Source organism: Stegastes partitus, unplaced genomic scaffold, assembly GCF_000690725.1.
Source record: "Stegastes partitus isolate 25-593 unplaced genomic scaffold, Stegastes_partitus-1.0.2 Scaffold9, whole genome shotgun sequence".
NCBI classification, from domain to species: Eukaryota; Metazoa; Chordata; class Actinopteri; family Pomacentridae; genus Stegastes; species Stegastes partitus.
The window spans coordinates 830395-843208 of NW_007577740.1; the positions used below are offsets into that span (position 1 = coordinate 830395).

Consider the following 12814-nt stretch of genomic DNA (forward strand, 5'->3'; position numbering starts at 1 on the left):
TTAATTGTGGGAAGCCAAAATTGGGATTGTGATTAAAATTCTATTCATTGTGCAGCTCTACAGTTGACACATTTCTTTGTGCCACCAAATCTTTCTTTTCAGCGTTTCTCTGCTGTTCCTCACTCAATTTGCGGTGCACATGTGGAGCCTGCATGTCAGCAAACTTTGTTAAAAGAAATACTAAAAGTGTGAATCTAAGAACCCTTAAATTGGATTAAAAGTAAATGTTCTATCAGACAGGATTCTCTGGTAGATTAGTCATGAAAAATGAGAACTGTGGGAGTTTTTTTTTTTTTTTTACAAGCAGCAAAAAAAGTTGTGTTTGAGTCATTTGCCTTCACATGCGCTCCCTGCATTGTGACGTGATTGTGCGTGCGCACAACGCAGTGTCAAAGCTGAAACTATATATCATGCAGCCCTAGGGGGAAGCTCAGCAGCAACATGTTATGCAGGTCAGCTGTGCCAACTCTGAGATCGTCTTGAGATGAGCCAGATCAGAAGACCAGACTTCCACTACTCTTATTCCAACAGAGCTGTGAAAACTGTCTGTGTGGATCAACAGTGGGTGGAGGGTATCCATGCCAACTCAGAGGATTGTTGCAATCATAACTCTGAGTGAAACACAAAATCTTTCAAAATAATATAGACCTTGTAAAGCAGTGTGCATTGTGTCAGGATGTGCCTGCTACTCAAACCAACCATTCTGGACTGCATGTATTGTGTTCTAAGTACCTGAAACAACATTCCCCAACCAGAGCTTCAGTACATTTCTCTGAACACATTGCAACGTGCACGACGGCCATATGTAATCCTTGTTTTGTAGTACCTTTAAATGATGTCCACAATCACAGCACACAGAGCCAAAAAACGTTTGGTACTAAATCAAGAAAATGTGTGAAACTCTCAAGAACTGAGCCATGACATCAAGGTCTAAATAAAAGAAGAGCCTTGTGGCCTGGACTCAGAACTGTGTGAATAGAAGTCTTTCATCAGGAGAAAGTTCAAAATCAAGTTTCTTATTGAAATTCCAAAAGACAATAGCTTTATCTAAGTCAACTCTGAATTTTAGACCGCTTTAGTAAATGTATCACACTACATAAAAAATGGTCAGGGCGAGGTGAGTGAATAGAAAGACCATTTTTTTCCCCCCTCTGGAACCCTGTAGATGACTCATAGTCAGTGTGTAAACCTTACGGCGCTGTCTAAAAAGCAGGATGGGATGTTTTTCTCAACTTCTGAGCAGAAGAAGTAAAGGGATTAGAGAAGTGGCCCCCCTGGCTGCATATCATATTTTGATGGAGGAGGCAGGACTCAACAAATCCTATCAAACACAGCTCTGCAGCTCACTAAGTTTTTTGTGTGTGTGTTTTCAGAGTGTAACTGCCATGGTAAGGCAGACGAGTGCTACTTTAATCAGACTGCAGCAGATCTATCACTCAGCCTGGACGTCCACGGTCAGTACAGAGGGGGTGGGGTCTGTACAGGCTGCCGTGACAACACAGCCGGCATCAACTGTCAGAGCTGTGTTCCTGGATACTACAGACCTGCTGAGGTATGTCTCATACGCGTGCATCTCTGCCCTACTTGAGGTTTGACTGTTTCAAAATGCCTGTCTTCTTCACCTGTCCAGGTGAGTGCTGAGGAGGAGGACCCCTGCACCCCCTGCCATTGTCACCCACGTGGCTCCGTCAGTCAAACATGCGTTGCAGATTCCAGCCAAGCTACGCCCAGTATGCACACATCATTTCATTCTCTCTGTCTGTCCTTAAGTCTGCATATCATTTATGCCTTGATTTATACAACTTCTGCCCCTCAGCAGACATGCATGCAGACATTTAGAGCATGCGCACAATTCACATTTAATTCATTTGAAAGTGGTCCTTCAGTAATTCCAACATTTCATTGATTCAGCCCGGCCTGATTTCCTATGGGATTGGGGTTAGTCAGGTTCAGCAGCGTGCACAGAAGCTCGTGCTGCTCAGAAACGTCTTCGACAGAACAGAACTATTTATATTAGAGATAATTTTACTCCTCTGTGTATTTTTGCTGTTTTTATGTCTAGAAATCCGAGCTATTTTAGGTGCTGCCTCTTCAAAGAGAGACGCATGCTGTCTCACTCACACTGGTTTTAAAATGTGTGTGTGTGTGTGTTTGCGTGTGTTTGATTGACAGGCCAGCCAGCAGGGTCATGCTGGTGTAAGGAGGGTTTTGGGGGTCTACGATGTGACAGGTGAGAGACACACATAAGCACACTCACACACATACAGAGAGAGATAAGACACATAGTGACAGGTGAGCAGAACCTTTCAGCTGTTGTCTGTTCCAATTAGTGTTTGGAAATTGCCAGAAAGTTTGCATTAAGATCTTTGATGATCTTTATTATCACACTATGTACAAAGATCACTTAGTAAACAGTACGTATTTGAGACAAAGTGTTTTATTTGTTGAATTCAGTTATGGTTTTCTTTGACTTCTTTAATCTGTAATGGACCCAAACACTGCCTGAGATCAAGAAAGGCCTTGTACTACAACATTTCCTGTTGGAATCAGAACCTGTGAATCAAACAACAAAGAACAAAAAAAACACTTTCAGTCTGACCTGTAAATCTGTGAACTAGAGGTTTCGTGTTCATTTGTGGATCAGTTGTTGTATTATCATTACGTTTTGTTGCTGTAATTTCTGGTTGTATCATCTTCTTTGCCAACAAACTCGACATCCCTGTGGATATCATCTAAGTCCAATCTAATCTAAACTTAAAGCAACATCTAAACAACTCCAAACTTTTCCTCTAAACTTTTTAATGACCTCAGAACAGGCCAGCAGCCTAAGCACTGTCTTTAACATCACTTCCTAAATGCTGTTTAATAGACTTGCTCCAGCTCACTCCTTCTGTTAATTAGGAAGTGGTTTCTTTGTGTATTCCTGCCTGAGACTGCGCATGTGTGCACACCACTGAGGTCAGCTGTTTGTAGCCAAGTAGAGGGTCAGTGTCTGACTAAGGAACTGGTTGACGAGGACAGATGCAATGGTTGTTAAGAGAATTGACTTAATGAAATTGTGGTTATGAGTTGGCCTTTTTAATCATCATCACCTTTATCTTTATTATTGTTATTAAACTCATTTGTCTTCAGGTGTGCTGTCGGTTATATGGGCTACCCGTCCTGTCAGCGCTGTAACTGCAGCATAGAAGGAAGCACCAACGCTGACCCATGTATAACACCCTGCATGTGCAAGGTACACACACAAACACACACACACACACACACACACGCACGCACGCATGCACGTACGCACACTTGTATGGACACAAATAATGAAAGCACTCTGTGCTAACCTTTCTAGCCCTGTCATCATTATTTTCACCACATTAACACTGCAATAACATGCCTTGTGCTCATAACGTCAGTTTGAGGGCAGCCCATAAACTTTCTTCATCTTTCCTTTGTCTGCCTCCCTCTCTCTCTCTCTCTCTCTCTCTCTCTCTCTCTCTCTCTCTCTCTCTGTCTCTCTCTCTCGTTATGTCTGTCTCTCATCTTTCTCACATGCAGGAAAATGTTGAGGGGGAGAATTGTGACCGCTGTAAACTTGGATTCTACAATCTACAAGGTGACAACCGGCGTGGCTGTGAAAAGTGCTCCTGCATGGGCGTTGCTAGTCAGTGCTCAGCCTCCACATGGACCTATCAGAATGTAGGAAACGTCTCACACACATTCTTCTCTAATGATGAATTCAAATTCAATAATAACACTATTTGCATTTCTAAAAGGATGATGTTAACATTACTTTAATGTTGTACGCCAAGCAGTTTCTGGGTGGGCTTTAGCTCTGTCACATTTTTCCTTGTTGTACTCATTTTTCACTGCAGTATAAAGCTCTGCCCCTCTATAAAAGCAGCACAGCCTTGGCCAGAAGTAGAGCGGATTTAGAAATGCCTTCTGTGCATGTTAACAGTTATGATGCCAGAAATTAAGTTCCTACAGGTGGACAAATATTGACTCTATATACTGTAGATATTTTCCACTTACATTTTGTATTTGTTGTATCCAATTTGCTCCGTGCACAGCCTGTTGTTCAGCCTAGTTTAACTGAAAACATTTACATTCTTTGTCACGTAAGTGTTAGTTGCAGCAGAGTCACTAATTGTATTCTGGTAACATCGAGGGGTGCAAAATGTTTTGTTTTTTTACAGAATCGAGATAGAGCAAACATTTTTCTTTTCTTTTTTTTTTTTTTTTTTACTACCAAGTTTTAAATGAGACATGTAGAATGAAGTGATTTGATAAAATATGCTGATTTTATACTTAGATTTGATCTAGTTTTCTGTCTGAATGGCACGTCACACAAAAGTTACGTCAATAAGGTGAAAAGCCAATGATTTTACCGTTTCTGCCTATGATAAATGGTATATAAATATAGTATGCTGTTTACACCCTATGGCCTTTTTTTTTGCTAGGGTATAGCTTGTACTTGACAACTTAGCTTTTCCTCCATTTCATCAAGCACATTTACTGGCTTAAATCTGAATTGCATCCATTTCCATGCACCACAGAAGAATTACTAGAAACTGAAGGTCAATTATGTGACACTAATTGCTCTGCACAATTTTGTTGTGTGCTTGCCCTTATGCCTCTGTCATGCCAGTATTTAAAACAAAAGACATTTCAGAGCAGGATGAATTAAATTCAGCAGAATTCCCACAATTAGCTGCTTGCATGGGTGAAGTAAGTCTGTTTAGATCTTTTGTGTCTACTCCAGCATTAGTGAACTCTGACATGCTGGATTTTACCTTTGCAATTAAGCAGTCTTGGCAGTTTTGACATTTGAGGAAAGGGAACACCAGACTGACCAAAACAGAAGAATCTCTCATGGCCATTTATTGTGGTGGTGCTGTAGCATCCTCTTTTAATAATAACTTTGTTCAGGTGGATAATAAGCTCCTCTGCTAAGATGCATTAAACATGTTTTAAGACATGAAAAAGAGATGGACAATGATTCTAGTGTACTCCTGTTGTCCAGTTTGCTTCCAAGATATTTCGATTGCTCATCTAGCTTTTGTGGCAGTCTGCTTAGCCTGTAAGCAGTTAGTTCAGTACTACAGTTTACCCGGTGGTCCTGTGGCCAGTAACTCTGTCATCAAGCTTGTATGAACTGTACTTTACCTCCTTCTGAGATGACCAGGTCTTCAGTTCACAGATTCAGTAAAACAAAAGCAAGTTATATTTTCTCAAAACGTGATACCCTTGAATACATAGGCATTAGGGGACATAAATATTTCACTGATTGCCCAAAAGATGTTTCTTAGATGACAGGAGAACTGCTCTTCCACATTGGTGCACCAGTTAAATAAATATCTTTCAGGCATAGGTACAAAAAAAAAAAACGTAAATCAAGAGTTTTTGCATTAGCAAGCATTAAGAGCATCTAAACACAAATCAGTAAAACAACAACAAAATCTTCACCAAGTACCCTGTTAGCAGGTGAGATATGGACGGAGCACAGTGGAGGTGAAAGGCAAGGAGAAGGGCAAAAGTGTGGAGGAGAAAAGAGAGGAGAGGACACGACTAGAAGGGAGAAGGAGAGACAAGACAAGAAGCAAGAGGGAGGAGAGAGGTGAAGCAAGAGGAAAACAGTTTTTGACTGACAGGCGGTGTGGGAGAGGAGGGGAGAAGAGACGCTGACAGGATGACAGCTCTGATTTAGACACCGATAGTGTGTGTGTGTGAGTGTGTGTTCAAAAGGGGAAGCCAAGGTTAGGTTAATTGCAACGACAGATGTGTGTCTGGCTGTCTCTGTTTCACACACACACACGCACGCACGCACACACACACACACACATACACACACGCACACACACAGGAGTTAAGGGGGAAAAAAAAACTCTTTCAAAGTGTCAGTTGCATGACTTCCAGGCTGACATGTGACAGATGTACAAAACTGTTAAAGATATCTTGACTTTTACATTTTGGTTGAAACGACCTCTCATTTTGGGTGAGACCTTAAAATATCCAAATATGTAGAATTTTGAAAGTCTCATAGTGACACAACCAGAACAAGTATGGATATACATCTTTCACAGAACTGACAGTTTACGTTATTACCATGATGGATTTAAGACTAGGCCTATGGAAAAAAAACATTAATTAATCTTTCATTAACTCTTTGCTCTTAATTTAAAGTTAAAGATTTCTTTATATATATATATATAGGCAAAGCTTATGTAGTGGATGTAGAAATCCATTATAGCATTTGGTAGGTTGGTATCTTCAGTAGAAGCGAGCAGCAAACCAGAACCACCAGCTGGGCATTGTGGGTAAAGCGTGTCTGAACATGACTGGTGACTTGTTGTAATATGTTTGCTGTCAGATGCTACTGATCTGCTGACAGTGAGCAACTTCAATGCGTGGACACAAATAATCTGTTTTTTTTTTTTTTTTTTTAGTCATAGTGGACAGTTCTCTGCATACACCTACCTGCATATACAACCTGCTGAAATCCTTTCAAGAATTCACACAAATATATTGAGCAAAAATCTAAATGCAGCATGTAATATGTGATTACATTCTATTTGTTCCTTTTTAACCTGGGGGAATACACTAAGTATTTGGTCTTTCAGCTTATGGCATCTCTACAACAGAATAGATGTCACAAAACAACCACTGCTCCATATAGGAAGTGATAATGGACGGATGGAGAGCAGGATCATAGACCAGAAATTACAAGTCAGTAATGAGTCACGTGATGCTGGATGGTGGGATGTTGTCCCACACTTCCTGAAGGGCTTGGGGAGGTTGGTGGATATTTTGAGGGACAGGATCATGTTGTCACAAAGGTACAACTGTAGATGTTTAAGTGCCTGGCTATGGTCCAGCTGATATGTCAGTGTGCAGCTGCTAACGATCCTTTTTTCCTGTGATTTGTGACATTATGTAATTTGAATGAAGCTGTATTTTAAGGTGGTCTTTAATAGCCACAGGTCAAAGCAGTGTCTCTGTACCGATCAGGGTGGCTGTGGCTCAGGTGGTAGAGCAGGTTGTCTTCCAATCACAAGGTTGCCGGTTGGATCCCCTGCCCCTCCACAGCTGAAGTGTCCTTGGGCAAGACACTGAACCTGAATTTGCTTTCGAATGGGTGAATGAGAAACACATTGTGAAGTGCTTTGGATAGAAGCGCTATATAGTGTAAGTGCAGACCATTTAATCATACTGTCTGACTATTGGCCTTTAAAACCACACCTGACAAGGTTGTGGGTCAACTCAATGCAATACATTTCTTGATCACATTTTTCATTGCTTTATGTCTCCAGCAGTGTAAGCAAGTGGCAGCAAAACTAACTAAAACTTAAACAGGCAGTAAAAATAAGGAAAACTTAAAACTGAAAGCCAACTTCTTGTTGAAACTCACACCTGCAAAATTGCTGGTGAGCAGATAAATGAGTATCCCCATACAGGATTTGTTGTTTACCTTGCTATGAGACATACTGAGCTATGGTCTGTCAACGAGCTGATACTGAATATCAGCCTTCTGATTCTAGTGTAACAGTAAAAATGCTGCAATAAATGGAGCTAAAAGTAACTGGCTTCTTCTCCCCTCTTCCCTGTGGACGCTGTGCTTTCAGGAGAGCACCCTGACAGGCTGGCACCTGGTTGGAGACACAGGAGGGAGGGTGTGGTCTGTTCACAGAGAGACGCCTCCATATCTGAGTGTCCGACATTTAGACGTTGTGAATGATCTTGGCTCCGCCTACTACTGGAACGCACCTGGACTGTACCTGGGAAACAAGGTTAGTTATAGGCACACACTCATCTACATCAGTGTGTGCTCATCAGTCACATCATGATATAGTTTTTGTTTGACATGAGACATGATTCTTTATATTTAGGTTTGACATATTTAGTTTGAGAAGTTAAACTATTAGTTGACTATGTCTGTGATTATTTCTTGACTTGATATTTTTTTAACTCAACAACTTCTTCTACTTCTACTCTACTATTTTATAGTACAACTGCCATCATTTAAAATGTGCCTTCCATTTAATAAAATTGAAACTTTTAGCTAGAAAAATGTTTCATCAACAGTCAAACCAGTCAATGTCAGAATCACAGCTTAGTTGTTTGTGTTGTTTCAATCTGATTACACTTAAGTAACACGAGGAGAGCTGTAATCTAATGTTTCAGGCTACTGCTAACTGTTGTTTCACACCATCAGTTTGTTGTACAGTGTAGTGATGGCAGTGACATGCAAACATGTAAACATTGACATGATGCTGCATCATTAGGACAGGCCTGAGTATATAGACAGATCTAGTGTATGACCTAAAAATATATCCCCTGGTTGGAATCTGGTGCGATGCATCCTGCTGGGATTTTCACCGCCTCCTAGCCCTTGCTTCTTTGGATCAGCCTCTGCTAATGTCGACTGTTTGAAATTTTGCTGTGGTTTTTCTGTGGCCACGATTAGACTTTATCACTCCAGCTGGTAAATAGCTGCAGACCATGTTTCTGAAGTCGAGTTGTTGCCCCACTACAACAACAGACTGACTGTGATGTTTGTCTGTGTGTCATGCCTTAGAGGAATATACCACTGAATTTCATTACTTTGCACCCTGCAGTCCTGGCTTGTCATCTCGCTTCTTTGTCTGAGCCTCTATCCCTCCCTCCCTCCAACCATCCCTCCATCCCTGCTTCTTTTCATTGGTCTGCTCCTCTAACTCTCACTCCATCTCTCCAGGACTCCCATTTTTTTTTACCTCCCTGTTCCTAAATCATCATCCTCTGCTTCCCCCAAGCCCTCTTCTCTCTCTCCTCTCTCCCCCTCTTTCTCTATCTCTCTCGCTTGCTTTGTGTCTCTCGGGGTAAACAGTGTTTCGCCTGTTGAACTCGATAATCAACTGTTTTTCTCTTAGCGCACATGCACACATACTCGTGCACAGTAGCACTCACACAGACTCCCAGGTCTATATAAGTCAGATAATGATGTGTTTTGGAGGCATTAGGGACAGCGGAGCAGAACCGCATGCCTCCAAACATGGGAAACAAACAAATTACCACTGTGTTTGTGTGTACGCGTACACGTGTGTGATTGCTAGAAGCAGTATGCGAGTACTGTATGAAAAAGCAATTCTTTGCTTCAATCTCTGATCGTGTTACAGAGATAGATGCAATATAACTTGACGATGTGACTCCTTCCCACACACACACTGTGGTCTGTCATGTTAGTGTGTATCATTGGAAGTGACAGGCTGTGTGTGTAATAACAAGCCAGCAGTGGATATATAAGAGCACAAATGTGTGTGTGACGATGCTCTTCATCTCTTGCATGACCTCCTGAGTCATTAATGCTATGGGTGCTCATTGGCCCGTTCGCCTGCTGCGTGGATGCTCATTGGTCCAGAAGTGTGTCCCACCAATGCTCATTGAGTATTTATTGTTTTTTAGTAGCTCCAGAGACTGCTCATTCACAGGGATAGCCATTACTATCATTAAAGAGTGCTTCGCTAATACAATATTCGTCCAATGTTTCTGGTTTATCTGGCCGTAGAGATCAAATGAAAGGGTGTGAGGAGCCGCACGCAACCTCAAGATGTTGCAAATATAAGAGTTTAGAATTATTTTAATGAAGTATTTTGCATATGTAAAACTTGTTTCAGAGTGTTTTGATGAAGTTTCCTCAGCACTTCCTTACCCAAAGTTCCATTTAGTGGCTTTTCTGGAGCACATGGAATTTGCTCAATGTTGTAGAAATGTTCCAATTTCCTTTTCTTTTTTTCCTGAGCACTTAAAGTCCTTCTTATCCTAATTGTTGTGTTCGAGCATTTTCCTCTGTGGCATGAGTATAGGTCAAAGAAAAACACAGTGGATTTGGGGAATTTTTGAGTAGAAACTAAATATGATAATAGTGGAACAGAATTGTCAGCTGCATCATTTTAGCCATCAAGAGCTGTCAAATTCTTACCTCCTTGTATCCGTCTCGTACCCTGATTTACTAACAGATTCACAGTCAAGACAGATGAAAGCTTCAGAAACAAGAAATTCTCGTCATTTGCGGAAAAAGAGCAACAAAGATGGGCAGAACCAGACAAGGAAAGAGTATTGGGGGATTGAAGTAAGGAGATAAAGGGATGATGGATGAACATGGAGAGAGGAGAAACATCCTTTGCTGACAGCTGATGAAAGGACGCTCAAAATGTGCTGAGATTCATGTACAAACATACAACTCAGCTTGTGTTACATTTCCTCCTAACTCCTTCTCTAAGTTTGCTTCTGTCTGCCACAACTTTTAACAACCATTTCTCATCTTTCTTGTCTTTATTGTGTATATAGCCCTTTAAAAGAGACAAAATACAAAATAATAATCCTTCAAGAGGAAAATGTCGTACAACTTGAGGTGCAAGAGCGGCAAATTGTTTAGAAAAATGTTCTGATTGCACCTTGGTTATAGGAGCTGACACCACACGTTTTTGATGAATGAAATCTGCCTTTAAAGTGTTTCAGTAAAATAATCTTTTGGAAAATATCCTTTGGAACATCAGCCTTTACCAAGCTGATGAGCTGTGACTTATGAGAGAGACAAATGTGTGTAGAGGAGGTTGTGTATAATGCCACGACTAATCTGGTCTTGATTGCATGAGATGGATTTCCCCTCCTATTTCTTCACTTTCTTCTCTCCCTTCCCTTTCTTTTTTCATTTACATGGCTGAAAAAGTGTCTTTACATCAATCACAGTGAATTTGTTCCAGTTTTCATCAAATAATTTGGTGTCATGTGGATTTTTTTGTTCTCAAAAATGTGTGAATAACTATGCAGCCGTTCCATGGCTCAGGAAAAGAAAAAAAATCTTCTGACACTATGTTATCAGTACAGCCACCTAAGCATTGCATTTCTGATGAAGTGATGTATTTATTATGCAAGCGCATAAAAGCGTCCAAGGCACTGTGACTGTGAAACAATCAGCCTCATATCCTGGCAAATCCGACCTGTTAGAGACAGTGTAGGCTGACAGTCTTTTATTTGTATGATCATATAATTAAATGTGAATGTTACAACCCAGCTGTCTAGGGGGAGCTAGAAGCAACACAACATGCAGATGGATGCTGTTTACCAGAGTGAACTGGAGGATATTTTAACACTTCACAAAAGCGAGGAATTAAGGGCAAAAGGGTGCTACTTAAATAGAACATGTAAATCGAACCAAAAGAGGAGTTCTTCTTGAACATGGATTAAGTCTAAACTACCTAACAACAAAAATAAATAGATAGACGGGACTTTTAAAGTCAAATGTGTTGCCTGATTGGAAGCTGGAGTCACGTCTGGTCCAATCCGTTTTTAGCTCGGGTACGGGTAGGGGGGACATCGACGGCAGAAAGACCAAGGTCCAATCAGAGTGCAGGGTCTGGTTTTTGAGGTTGTACATAATGGAAATTATTGGCACAAAAGGGGAGAAGGAGTGCAGCAGCCCAGGGCCATAACAATGAACAATTAGTATGATGTTCATACTTAATGTTGATGTTACAATACCTCGAATGGCAAGCACAAATGTGATTTGTGCCTCAGAGGTAGATCGTCACTGAATGCATTGAATATGGGATGTAATCCTACTGTTGTTTAGTACTTCAAGTCTCATATGCAGCAAGCTGCTGGAGTTGACTTTCAAGAGTCAGCGAGCCGTGGGAATGCAGAACAATAATTGATTGGCTCTAAGAGACTGGAAGCAAATGAGTGAGCTGCTCTTCCTGGTCATCTTCCTGGATGAGATGTGCATACTGAGTTACTGTGCATCTAACCTTCTCTCCTCTGCCACCAGCAGTAATAATTATCATGTCATAGTCCTGCACACAACCACTTTATAATTCATAATTGTTGCTTCCTTCTTCTGTTTTTCAAGTCGCACAGATAAATTGATGTTTCTCTGCAGCGCTCTGCAGCATGTAACACTTTATGGAAATAAATGTTGTTGACCCAAGTGTAGAAAGAATGGCATACTTAACCTAAATTATTTTACTGTAAGTAATCCTAATCAAATAATCTTGGCCAACAAGTACATGAGACAAAAGTAGTGCATGTATACAACACAAGTGTGTACATCCCTGCACTTGAATGGCAATTCACTTTGATAACAAATGATGCAGAATTGTGTCTCCCTTTAATAACTGCATTATTTATGTTGAACAGGAGAGTATTTTCTCTGACAATCAAAAATAAAGTCTTTAGAAAGACTAAACTGAAAATACAGGCCCAAAGTAGAAACTGAGACACAAGTCTGCACACCTGTGATTTCCAATCAGCCTAACTGCATTAACATCGTTCTAAAATGAGCTGTGGACACCAGAACTCTTCAGTTCTGGAGCTATGGGCTATGTCTATTTGCCTGTCTGCCGTGTGGCTCCACACAGAAAAGAATTGCCAGAGGAATGAAGAATCTGATTGTGAAACTCACAAGGACAGAGAGAGATAGATACAAGAAGATCAGTGAGCGACTAAAAATCAGTGAAAGCACATTTGCAGCAGTGATCAGGAGCAACAGAACAAGCCATAGTAGCACGAATCAGAGCTGCAGTGGCCGCCCTCCTGAAGTGACGCCATAGACGGAACAGTATTTTCACATTCTAAAAACAAACTGAAAAATAAACTTGGCAAAAGGGTTATTGATGGAAGTCGGCGTCTGTAGCAGCTCAGACATTGGGAAGGACGTTGCATAACATCAACCTGTGGACGACGTTCAAGAAAACAAACACCTTGCTTGACCTTTGGCACCAAACCACGACACTAAACTTTGTTAAATAACCTGGAATTAAGCCAGATGATTTTTAAGAGCATG

At 40.9% G+C, this 12814-nt stretch overlaps 1 protein-coding gene across 10 annotated transcripts in view; it reads left to right on the plus strand.

Moving 5' to 3' along the window:
• lama2 (laminin, alpha 2) overlaps positions 1-12814 on the plus strand; it is a 225864-nt gene that overhangs the window by 78765 nt on the left and 134285 nt on the right. For all 10 annotated transcript variants that reach the window (XM_008284577.1, XM_008284594.1, XM_008284585.1 and 7 more), the window contains exons 9-14: positions 1374-1552; positions 1631-1730; positions 2173-2230; positions 3133-3235; positions 3550-3690; positions 7617-7781. In XM_008284577.1, coding sequence (XP_008282799.1) covers positions 1374-1552; positions 1631-1730; positions 2173-2230; positions 3133-3235; positions 3550-3690; positions 7617-7781 — 746 coding nt within the window. The remainder of the gene's footprint in view (positions 1-1373; positions 1553-1630; positions 1731-2172; positions 2231-3132; positions 3236-3549; positions 3691-7616; positions 7782-12814) is intronic.